The sequence below is a fragment of the Diadema antillarum genome, unplaced genomic scaffold (assembly GCF_040938485.1).
Source record: "Diadema antillarum isolate AM-2024a unplaced genomic scaffold, OU_Dant_1.0 seq00000437_RagTag, whole genome shotgun sequence".
In the NCBI taxonomy this organism is placed as follows: Eukaryota; Metazoa; Echinodermata; class Echinoidea; order Diadematoida; family Diadematidae; genus Diadema; species Diadema antillarum.
In genome coordinates, this window is record NW_027271414.1 from 356,246 (window position 1) to 368,515 (window position 12,270).

Consider the following 12,270-nt stretch of genomic DNA (forward strand, 5'->3'; position numbering starts at 1 on the left):
GCAATGTATTCAAGGCATGATATTCTCGCGAATTAGAGCTGACGGCCTTTTTTTCAGCATGAAATTTCTGTGAATTGCCACCGGCATTCAATGCCTATAGTGCATTGTCATGCAACAACACAGCATTGTATTAAAATGCCCTCAACTGCACTGCATGCTCTCTCACAGTTCATTTATCTGTTTTATAGAAATAAGGTCCATTCAAATGTGAGAGCAAAGTTCCACAGAACACAGTCAAAGTGCTTTGAACCAATGCCACATGTATGTTTTCAGTGCTCATCTTGAAAGCCTATTGTAAACTACAGTGTAGGTTTCATTTCAGGCTGCCTGCTGTGTGATTTATTCAAGACTTTAAAAAGAAATAAGAAAAATAATTTTCTTTGACAGCTGTAGGAGATGGCATATTGACGACTCAAAAGTTTGGATAAAGTGTTTGCGCTGTGATGCCACAACCAAACATGTCAAGGAAAGAGCTGTTTCACAAAGTTTCCGCCAGACTTTGAACTCTGTGCAACCTTCGTATTTTCCCTGAATAATGGTGTTGTTGAATCCAGTTGGAAGATAATCCATAAATCCTTTTGGATGTGAGGAAAATGCCCAAATTCTTCCTGAGGTGGCTGTAATCACAGGTTGACAGTGTTGTTGCCAGTATCAGTTTCTGCTGGGAGCAAGTGTCTATAATTCATGAGCCATGCCGCAAATTGCTCTCGTGCGATGCGTGAGCAGCAAGCTGAATGGAAAGAGGCCCGGGGTGTAGCACAGAAAAGGGCGAAGCCGATCGTTTGCTTCCCCCCCCCCCCCCCCCTTTTCGTCTTGAGAGTTACTCCTCTCCGATCGAGCTCCCGACATCTGCATACTTGATGGATCATTTCCAGCACCATGGTTTCCCTTGCTGTTTGTGCTCATGAAATTTCCATAGGGATCACTCATCTTTCCTTCGTGAAGGCCATCAACTTTCTGGATACATGTAGAAATGAACCCATGTGATCATTTTGCATCTGTCAGCTGAAAAAAAAAGAAGAATATGCTTCAAAGAATTCATACAACGAACATCTCTTTGTATTTCTGAATTTTCAAGCTTGAAAAAGGCTCTCCATAAAGAGTGAACAGTGGTCCCCACAATCCACTCTATACCTCTCCTCAGTATATTGTATATAAACGAGATTACATTGTCATGAGAATATTATTGCACGATATTATGACGCCACAGTGACAATTACATCTACCCTCACCACCAAAGATGATAACATAATATGTGACCCTGCACCACAAAACAAACAGAAAGTCGCCAGACATGAAATATTAGTTAAGAGCATATTCTGAAAGAACAGACTCTAAGCTTTAAGATGATGTATAACTCAAATCAAATGGACTCTCCTAACCTATTTGAATATTGGAAAGAAAACACACACTCAGCAAAAGTGTGAACTGAGAAAAGAGGCTCTGAAGTATAGTGTCTATGCAAGTGCTATCTTCTCCAAGCCGTGCTGGCGGTGCGATGAATGGGACAGAAAACAGGATGTAAACCGCTGGAGTGACAACAATTAAGGGATTATCAGATTAAACTGATATTAAGCATGCCTTTTTAACACATTCTGTCCATAATTAATGCCAACTTTTAAAGCAGTAGCATCATTCTTTCAAAAGTTATTAGAGTTGAAAGTGAAGAGTTATTGTACAAGGTTTTTAAGAAATGCTAAAAAACGCACTTTCCTCCCCATTTTATGATCCCAGATTGTTGTATAATGTAGAAGAAGACTTGCTCTTTCAGAAAATATGAAAAATTCAAGATCGGCTGGGTTGACCCATTTCACCTATTTTCAGTCCTCACACAAAATCAGTGTGTGCGACTTTTTGATCGTATTGTGATGCACGGTCACACATAATTTTTCCTCTCATTTTTATCTTTGCCATCATCATTGTTAAGAAATACAAGGTAGTAATCCTTATTTTTGGCTTCCTTCTGAAGTACAAAAATGTATCTCAAGGATTTTTACTCTCAACATTGCCAACATCCGTATGTCACAGATGCTGTTTGAAGATTCGTGGCACACTTTGTTTTCACTCAGCATCTGTCTCCAGGACTGCTAGATCCTCACTCTTTTTTGTCCCCCTTGCAACAATTGACAGGAATGTTGTGAACATGGAGGCATGCTTTGCGGCACCAAATGCTCCCATCTTGGGTTGGAAAGCCGCTGCCTCGGACCTCCTAATCACTTCTCCTGCGAGCACGGGGGACGCCCGGGATTCTGCGCAGGAATTTCAATTGAATTCTTCCCTGAATGATTTATATTGTGGCTAGAAAATACATGTACAGTGCGAGCACGGCTCCAGACAGATCATCCGAATAACCCCATAAAGTGCACCACAACAGGAATATTATGTATGACATTCATGCAATCTCATCAAATATGTAGCTGCACGACAAGCATATGACACGCGCCCGATATGCATACTGTGGTGAATATCATAACTTCGTTTTTTTTTAAAGAGAGGACCAAGGTATGGGTTCTTAAAGACCCTTGAAAAGGTTTTTCATCTTTGATAAACTGATCAGTTGCATCTGTTTAACTGTTTTTCAGAACAGATTGTGGTAACGTAGTAATTGTACTCTGTTTTAGGGATATTTAATACTGCTTTGAATGTTGCAGGTCTTGTAGACATGAATGCACAGTTTTCCTGATGTTGGACAACAAAAAAAAGCAGGAGTAACAAGAGATATGAAATTGAATACTGGTATAAATGATGACACATAAAATGTTGAGATGAAAAATACCATGTAAAGAAATTGATTGATGAGTAACAGATGGCATGGCTTTAGGAAGATTGATGAATCAAATATATTGGCAAGATATAGGAGCAGAGGACAGAGAAAAAAAAGGAGGGATGTAAACAGCAAAAGAAGGGAAAGGAGAAGATGGTAAATACAGTATATTAAAGATTCTGAATAGAATTTATGACTGAAGGGCAGTGCCATCCCTGCAGTTGATTGATGTGCAGTGTAACGGTACTGTATGTGCCATATTTTTGTGAGGTTTTTTATTTTTGTGAGGCAGGTTCTGTTTCTTAATTTAATGAACACACAAAATTATTAACTCTGATCTTGACATGAATGAACAGGTGAACATACATTTTCTCCATAAATTTAATACTGTACTCTACAATAACGCATTTAACCAGTCATTAAATTGTAGAGAAGTCCTGAAACTAACTGTAATCACCCCTTCCAACTTTGTGTTTTGATTATGAAAGCATGCTAAATCTTATCTCAACTAAAATATAAAGAAATGCTTTGAAAGGGATGACAAATTCAATCCTTTTACATTTCAGTTTAATCATTGTTCTTGCAAGCACAAAATAAGGGAGAATTTTGAAGTGCTATTCAAACAGTATTCCCTCATCCCATTGGCAATTGTGGTTGCCATTGACACCACTTTTTATGAATACATGGAAAACATTATAAACTTCCATTACCTTTTTTTTTTCTAATGTTCCTTTTTCAATATTTCTACTATTCTTATTTGTTTTGAATACTCTACCCTATTTTTCTTTCTTTGAAAGTCAGTATTAAATGAAGAATGGCTGTTTCCTGTAAAACGTTTGAGGATGGTGATGAGTCATGTACAATACTTTAGCATCAGGGTATCAGCGAATCAAAATACGGACAGGAATTTGTTTGAATTCATATGACTTTGTATTAATTCCACACACCACATTGTCTGTCTATTTGTCTGTCTGTCTCTCAAAAGAAAAGAAAAGAATAAGGAAAACAGGTTGAGCCAGAGAGAGAAAATGATGGATGTGCCTGGAAGTTGTCTTTGTATTCCATTCTGCACATGCTTATGGAATCTGCTTATTTCTGTTGAGAAAAGAGGGTTTTGGGTATTATGCTGTAATGGCTTAAAGATCGGTAATGCACCTCCTAGCGAAGAGTTTGGGTTTTTGTTTTGTGTGTTTTTTAGCGAGAAAGCCAATGCAGTAAAATGACTCATCCTAGCCGTATCAGTGTGAATGCATTTACTATGGCTAAAGGGAGCAATTCAGCATCAATGGTAAGCCGTCTCAGGTGGACCTTAAACTAAAGGAGAGTTTACGATTGTGAAAGAGGAAAAACGTGAGCATGAGTTGGGTAATTAAAGCATCCTTTGCCGAAGCTCATTCCTGAAGAAAAGGCCGTAAATTGAGGAAGCATGCGCATGGCTGGACAGAATTGGAGTGGAAGAGACAAATAATTACCCGACCTGACCCACAAACCTGTAATTTGTCAGACACCGTCGTTTGGTGGTTCGCCGTAGGTTGTGTGTACTATGAGATTTTAACTCTTTATGTGCCATGGTGGAAACCCCCTGTGCGCCATATTATATTGAGATACCAACCAACGTAGTCATGCTTTGAGAAAACATTCTGTTTTTCAAATCTATTTACATTTTATCGATTTCTGTTGAGATGAGCAAAGTTGTAGAGAAAATGCCAAGCTTTGCTTTGACATCAAAGTGTATGACAAATCTATGAGTCTTTTTCTATCAAATGACCAGTAGCTACATTTCTGTAAAGGCATGACTTTTGCACACAAAAAGAGTAACAGAAACATGTAATTTACACGCAAATTGAGAAGGGAACACCATTTGCTAGTCAATCACCACATAAAATACAAGCTATATATGAGAGGAAAGGAATTGTAAGAAACACTTTCATTATACTGTGGTATTTGGCGATTTATCGATTGGTTTGAACGGGTTCGTGCGTTTGAGCCGAATATGCAAAGTTGGCACGCCGTCAACTGACATGGCACATAAAGAGTTAAACCAGGCAGGTGATGCAGGTTTATAGTTTACCTACTGCTCTCTAATGGAATATTTGCAGGAATGGGCTGAATTTTTAAATTCTATGGGAATTCAGCGTCGTGTAAAAGATTACTTTAAGTTTTCTGAAGTAAACCGAGTTTAAATGCTAGTTTTCTAGGTACGTGTACGTGTGGTAGGCAAAGATACAGTGTACATCTTTCAAAGAAATGTAGTCATCCTCTCTTCAGCAACCCTACAATTTCCCGATATTTCTTTTTTTGATAACACTGACAAACTGATGTGGGTTTTAACGGGTGTGTACAGTTCTGGTCGAGGTGAAGATTTAGCTTTAAACGTTTTGCGAGATATTCAGAAACTACGAGCTATGAGATGTCAAAGACCATGCAGTTTTAAGGGGTATCAAAAGTTTATTCGATGGAAATCGGTTTTGAAATGGCTGAGATACTATCCAAAAACAAGGTGAAACAAAGATATCCTGATAAAGTTGTGGCATGTCGCCTTTTATTATTAGCCCTTTTTTGGATATCTCAGCCATTTGAAAACCAATTTTCATCAAATAACCGTTGAATCCTTCTTAAAATTACATGCTCTTTCATATTTCATAAGAGGCTTTTTATTATCTCACTTAGGAATGTTCAAAACATGAATCCCTACCTCAACCAGTATACTGTACAGTACCTTTAATCTTTTTTTTTTTATCATCTTATAAAACAAGTAATGACCACTGCATTTTTCAGATGAGAATAGTGCAAAATTGTCATGCAGTGATGATGTTTGTATCATGATTCACTGCAGAGGACTTCAAAAGATGTGTGCTTGTGGACAGGTTGCAAGGTTTTCTTTCCCTTTTGTCATTCATTTCTTGACTCAGTGAGGGGGTTAGGTGTTTTTTTTTTACTTTTTCAAAATGCTTTTATACTAGAGAGCAGAATTTGGACAGGCTTTACAGGTCCATGGAGCAAGGCTTTTCTGAAAGCCCTGGGCCATAGTATAGAAGTCAAGAGTGCATCTGACTGCCTACAACTCTATCAGAGATGCTAGCAGCAGCAGTGAGGAACCGTCCAGTAGGTGACATGTTATGGTCTCCCATAGGGGGCATGAGATATTCATCGGTTTTGGTCCGTCACCCAAGTCAAGTGCCGAGGTTGCCTCCTGAATATTGAAGAAACCCCCGCTGCGCTTCCTAATCAATTACCCCCACCGACCGCTTCACACCAGTTCGTTAGTAGGGAATATAGACAGGTTAAAGGAAGGAAGAGGGGTGAGGGATAAGAGAAAGAAGGGCCAGTGACAACAAATATGGCACCTGGTGTATACCCCATTGACATATTAAAATGAGAGGCTCCAGAGGAATACAGGTGTTAGATTGGCGTGAATCCTTCCTTCGGTGTATAGCCTTAAAAAAAGAAAGAAAGTTGTGTTTGTTTTCATACTTGGACAAACGGTCTACTTCCTCACCAGCTGCAAGCGGCGGAAGGCCGATGCATCAATATTTGTCTTTCAGGCTCAAACTTTAAACAAAAATGTATTTCAGCCTTTATGAACTTTGACGATTAGGGTTTATCTTATTTTGCATCGCGATGCAAATATCGATTTCACTTGCCACTGTTCATATGCTGAAAAAGAAAAAAAAAAAAGAATCACTTGGCAACCAGATGAAGTGCCTTGACTCTCCAGACTACACCTGTATGTGTGCGACCAAAGCAAGAGCTAGAGCTTTTGAGTTTGTGGACCTGGCAAGTTGCATTTTGGGTTTAAGAATGAGCTGAGTGGGAGCTGAGTGTTTGGTTGTGAGACTATGGAGTTTGCAATTCACATTTATTGAACAAAATACCTTTTGCAGAACTATTTATATTTGTGTTTGGGTAATCTGTATAAAGTCTAAAACACAATAACAAACCTTTTGCAGGAAATGTGAATACCGACAAAAATTCTCACTGGGTGCATTTATCTAAAAAGTTTTCTGGGGCAGAATCACGATCCAAATGTGTTTGAGGCCTTTTCAAGCATTAGGTGAATGCAACCGTGTTTTCAAATGCGTTTAGAAATGCCAATTTGAAATGCCATTCAAAGGGCAATTTGAAACACATTTTAGACCATGATCATTTTCTGCGAGTAGATAAATGCAATGCCATTTTGATACACATTTCTCCGAGCTGCCAAGGTCAACTTCCAGTATACGGTACACGCTATCGGTCACAAAAAGCGTGCCTCAGTTCACCTCTACTTCCCGGGTTGAATGGCGCAAAGCAGCTCCGCAGTGGCAACACTCGAATCACTGTTATACGATTTTAGCTTTATAAGCGCGACACCCCAAGAATCGTGTTTCAAACCTCGTTCGTAAACACCATTCGAAACACATTCTGAAACCTCGAGTTAGGTATTAAAATGCAGCCACAGACTATTAATCTTAAAAGAAAAAAGCAAAACATTCAAATGCCATTTTCGTCAGTGAAGACCATGATGACAAAAACAAACTGTAATGATAATAAGTTGCAATGACAGAGCTGGTAAGTTTTCACGATTCTTTTAAAGAGGCACCCGAAAACTTAAATATCTCTTTCCTGTCCCATCAACAGAATTCAAAATCCTTTTTTCCCTGGTTTGGGAATTGCTGTAACTTTTTGCCTTTTCCTTGCAACAAACAAGTATCTCCTGAGTGTTCATGACAACCTCCTTGATTTCATTGTGTGAATGTTTGGGGCCATGATCAGCCACCATCATACTCCACATTATCTTTTTTTTTACTTAATTTCTCCTTTGTGAGTTTATTTTTATTTCATAATCTCGGTGAAAAATTCACCACACCCATTAGCAAAATCAAAAACAAAAACAAAATAAAAAACCAAACAAACATGAGAACGGTGAAATAAGGATGAGGAAATAATTGTGAGACCCACTTTGTGTGAAGCTAGTCTGTGTGTTGCCGAGTTGATTCAAGAAACATCTTAACCTGACAGTGTCGTTACTGCCAGCTCTTCACTTATCCATATGTGTGACCCAATTTCCTATTTAATTCCCAAAGCAGCTTTCTTTGTCGGGCATTCTCTGCCGACCTTTGCCGACCCTGTATGAACTGTATGACTTTGACGTCAATTTTTATATTGTTTACGTGGAAATGGATTATATAGTCCATACAAACCACCTGCTTTGGTCTTGCTTAAAGGAAACCCAAACCTGGAGAGAAATATGGATTGAGTGAAAGCAGCAACATTAATACATTGTGTACAACACATCAGTGAAAGTTTGAGGAAAATTGGACAATCGATGCGAAAGTTATGAATTTTAAAAGTTATGGTGTTGAAACCACTGAATGATGAGACTACTTGAGTTTATGGCATCATGTGTGGACAACAATATAAAGAAAATATAAAGAGCATTCCACAAAAATTCATTTTTTAATGAAAATTACACATTCCATCAACTTGATACTGACATGTGTTAACCCGTTGAGGACGGACTGATTTTGCTACAACCCGCATTTCCCATAGACACCTGCCCGAGTATACTCGGGACTCGTCCTCAATGGGTTAAGGGATGTAATTATTCCCCTTGCTTTCTGAAAGCGGTTAGTCAAGTGCTCTTTCATTGCGCTAGAAAAGTGAGAGCATGTTAAAATTTCTTCATTTTTTCTTTCTGGTGTTCAGTTTGGGCCACAGGGTGGTCCACGAGGGGTTTTAGCATGTCGCTGCAACATGCTAAAATTCTTGTGCAACATCCTAAAAAGCCAGCAACATGCTATGCAACATCCTTAAGAATTTGCAACAAGCTCAAAGTAAAAGTATTCAATAATGTGCAAAACATTTGCATAACATAAGAAACATCAAACTACCAGGTACTTTAGATATTTGTGTGCAAAACATGAGAGAGAACATTGAATGTAAGCAGCACAAAGAGAGATAAGCAGCAAAACATTGCGTACTACGTACTCATTGTGTGCGCTCCGCGCATATTCAATTTCTGCAATATTCTCAGATTCTGAGCTTGCAACATGCTAAAATTTCAAGTTGTGGACCACCCTGGGCCACCATCTAAAACTCTTTAAATTTGAAATCTTCATGGCCCGAAATAAAAGGAAACATTGTAATTCATTTTGAAACTTATGTAGTTACCCCATCGGGCCACTGAAACATAACCTTCTTAGAAATTGTGTGGACCAATACAAATTTTTAGTGGCCCTGTTCCACCGCTACTTTTCAAATGTTACTGATATACATGTACAAATGTATGTTATTTTTTTAATTGATGTGTCTGGGGTGTAGAACAAAACTAGAGATTGAAGTGAATTCCAAAGTTACATCTGTTCAATAGTATTTTGTTTTTAGTTTAGTATCACTCTGTTACCATATGTCATTGTTGGATGAAAGGTAGTGATAATTGTCGTAATCATGAATTACAAATACTACTATTAGTATTGTATTATTCATATTAAATGCTGATTTCTTAAAGAACTGTGGAAGTAGACCATGCCAAGATGGGCAAAAGATGGCCTCAGCAAGTTCCCCCTTTTAACAGAATGTGCCCAAATAGGATTGTTTTTCTGGCAGGGGGATAATTTATGTAACCTTTCAGTGATTGTCTCTCCTTTTTTGTCCCCCTATCCCTCCCTCCAAACATCACAACTCTGGTTGTGTCTTTCCTCTCGCTGTCTCCCCTCCCGATAGGCCGTGATTCGGCTCGACAAGCAAGGTCTCTTTGAGCGAATGCAGGACCCAAGCAAGTTCCGCTGGATGAAGATGCGCATCGCCCGGATGTGGGATTCTCACTGGCTGCCTGCGGCTGAGGCTTTCCAGCGAGACCAGAAGAATGCCACCAGAGCCAAAAAAAGGGTAAGAAGAAGAGAGGAGATAACCTCCTCCCTCTCCCTCCTCTTCCTCCTCCTCCCTCCTCTTCCTCCTCCTCCTCCCCTCCCCTCCTCCTCCTCCTCCCCCTCCCCTCCTCCTCCTCCCCCTCCTCCTCCTCCTCTTCCTCCTCCTCCTCCTCCTCCTCCTCCTCCTCCTCTCCTCCCCTCCTCCTCTTCCCCCTCCTCCTCCTTCTCCTCCTCCTCCTCCTTCTCCTCCCCTCCCCTCCTCCTCCTCCTCCTCCTCCTCCTCCCCCTCCCCTCCCCTCCTCTGCCTCCTCCTCCTCCTCCTCCTTTTTCTCTCCCTCCCCTCCCCTCCTCCACCTCCTCCTCTTCCTCCTCCTCCTCCTCCTCCCCTCCCCTCCCCTCCTTCTCCTCCTCCTCCTCTTCTACCTCCTCTCCTACCTCCTCTTCTTCCTGCTCGTCTTTTACTTCCTTCTACAAGTGTAGTTCTTCTTGTCCTTGTTCTCTCCTGCTCCTCTTTATTCCCTTCCACCTCCTTTTCTCCTCTTCTCCCTCCTCCTCCTTCTCCTCCCCTTCCCCCTCCCCTCCCCTCCTCGTCCACCTCCTCCTCCTCCTCTTCCTCGTCCTCCTCTTCTACCTCCTCCTCCTCCTGCTCTTCTTTTACCTCCTACAAGCATAATTCTTCTTGTCCTTCTTGTTCTCTCCTCCTCCTCTTCACCCCCTTCCCCCTTCCTCCACCTCCTCTGCCTCCTCTTGATCCTCTGGCCCCACCCCTCTTTCCTTTTCGTCCTCTCCCTCTCCACCTCCAAAACCAGAAACATCCATAGCTTTGATTGTGGATGCGCAGGTTCCTCAGTGATGTTTTCCAGCTGTGCCAAGTTAACATTAAGGGATCACAATCTACCTTTGAACTCTTTTAGCCCATCTGCCAAGTGATATGTTTATGATATTATACAGTGTCAATAATCTTGTATGATGGTGGTCTTTGGCGTAATCAATGCAGAAATCCTATCGGCATCTAGTATTGCCATGACCATTAGATGAATTGCTATTTGTGACTTCATGTGATACTCTTTATAAGCTCACCAAATCATGATAAATGATATGTTGTAGTACTCATCATCAGACATCTTGTAGATGCTGACTTGTGAGTAAAGGCAAGATGCAGACCTGCCTAACTAGTGCAACATGTTTTGACAGTGTTTGATGTGTCAGTGTGTGTGTGTGTGTGTGTGTGTGTGTGTGTTGTTGTTTTTTTACAAAAGGAAAAGAAATGAATATATTAATATCATTCTTCGTTAAAAATCTGTTGTTTTTTTTCTGTGATTTAGTAGACACATGTGTGTGCAATTTTCCTTTCATTTAACCAAAATGTAAGTTTTTTCTTCCAAGTATGTTTCTTATTATTCATGAGTATCATTTTATTGTCTGCGGAGGTCAGTCTTGAGGATGGCCAATCCTATGATGTTTTTGTTGGGAAATTTTCAAATTTCATACTTGAAAAATAGTGTACATACAAGCATGTATGAATATGATGAAGCCTCTTCTGTATTTGATTTTACTTCACTCGCAGAAGTCAACTTTAACATGGCATTGACTGGCGCTTAAGTTGCTAACAGTTCACCATCCAATATCTATCAAATGTCTTCCACCAAATATAAGCTTTGGTGAGACCGTTCTTTTCGTTATGGCCACTGTGTGCAGATGGCTGGCAAGACTTGTTCATGTGGACAAGCTCAGAATATACTGCACTACACCAATCTCTTGGTGTGACATAGTAATTAGCCTGAAGACATGGCCCTCAAATACGAGTGGACCCTGGCCATATTGAAGACAATCTAGAATTGATCAATTCTGATTGATTGATTGATTGATGATAATGTGAGAGAGCAAACACCCTCTTGAGGACAGCCTACGTGCTAGGAGCAAAGAAGCGCTGCAACCTCAGAGCGTACGGTGCAGGACAATTTGATGTACTAGAGAATGGAGGCAGATGTTTAAAGGTCGTGAGCACTGCTGTGCAAGAGTGGGGGGGGGGGGAAAGATGCCCTGTTTCCATAGCAACAGCCTCACCTACTTTGGCAGATCGTTTGAACAGATACGGGACAAAATGCCACAGCACAGTGGAACTCACCAGGAGTGTTTATAAACCTACAGGAGTGTGGACATTGTGCACTGCACAAAGGGAATGAAGCCACATGTGAAGTAGATTGCAGTGTAGATTGAAATGTGCAGAAGCTAAGGAACTAATAGGGGCAAAAACACAACACCATTTTCTTTCTGTTAAAGATAAAGATCAGTACTAAGCTCGTACTGAGGAGTACTCACAATCCCTCTATGCTTTGTAGGTCCAAATGTGAATGCAAACTTGTATATCACAGTGGAATTGTTGTCAGTTTTATAATATTTCCCTATTTGAAGACATAATTTCTTTTTCTATAAAGTATGTACTATTTCTTTGTCTCTTTTATGCTGTGTGAGAGATTTTTCATGCCCTTTGAGCACTCAGACTGAGTGGTACAGGGCATTGTAAATACCCCCTATTATTATTATTACCATTATTGTTATTGTTATTAATATTCTTATTTTTTTATTATTTTATTATTACCATTATTGTTATTACTATTATTATTATCATTATTATTATTATTATTATTATTA

The 12,270-nt window shown here is 40.0% G+C and overlaps 1 protein-coding gene across 5 annotated transcripts in view; it reads left to right on the forward strand.

The window, feature by feature from the left end:
* The window catches only part of LOC139732583 (alpha-1,6-mannosylglycoprotein 6-beta-N-acetylglucosaminyltransferase A-like), a 100,300-nt gene that overhangs the window by 30,517 nt on the left and 57,513 nt on the right, over positions 1-12,270 (forward strand). For all 5 annotated transcript variants that reach the window (XM_071643437.1, XM_071643436.1, XM_071643439.1 and 2 more), the window contains one exon: positions 9,470-9,634. In XM_071643437.1, the coding sequence (XP_071499538.1) occupies positions 9,470-9,634 (165 nt within the window). The remainder of the gene's footprint in view (positions 1-9,469; positions 9,635-12,270) is intronic.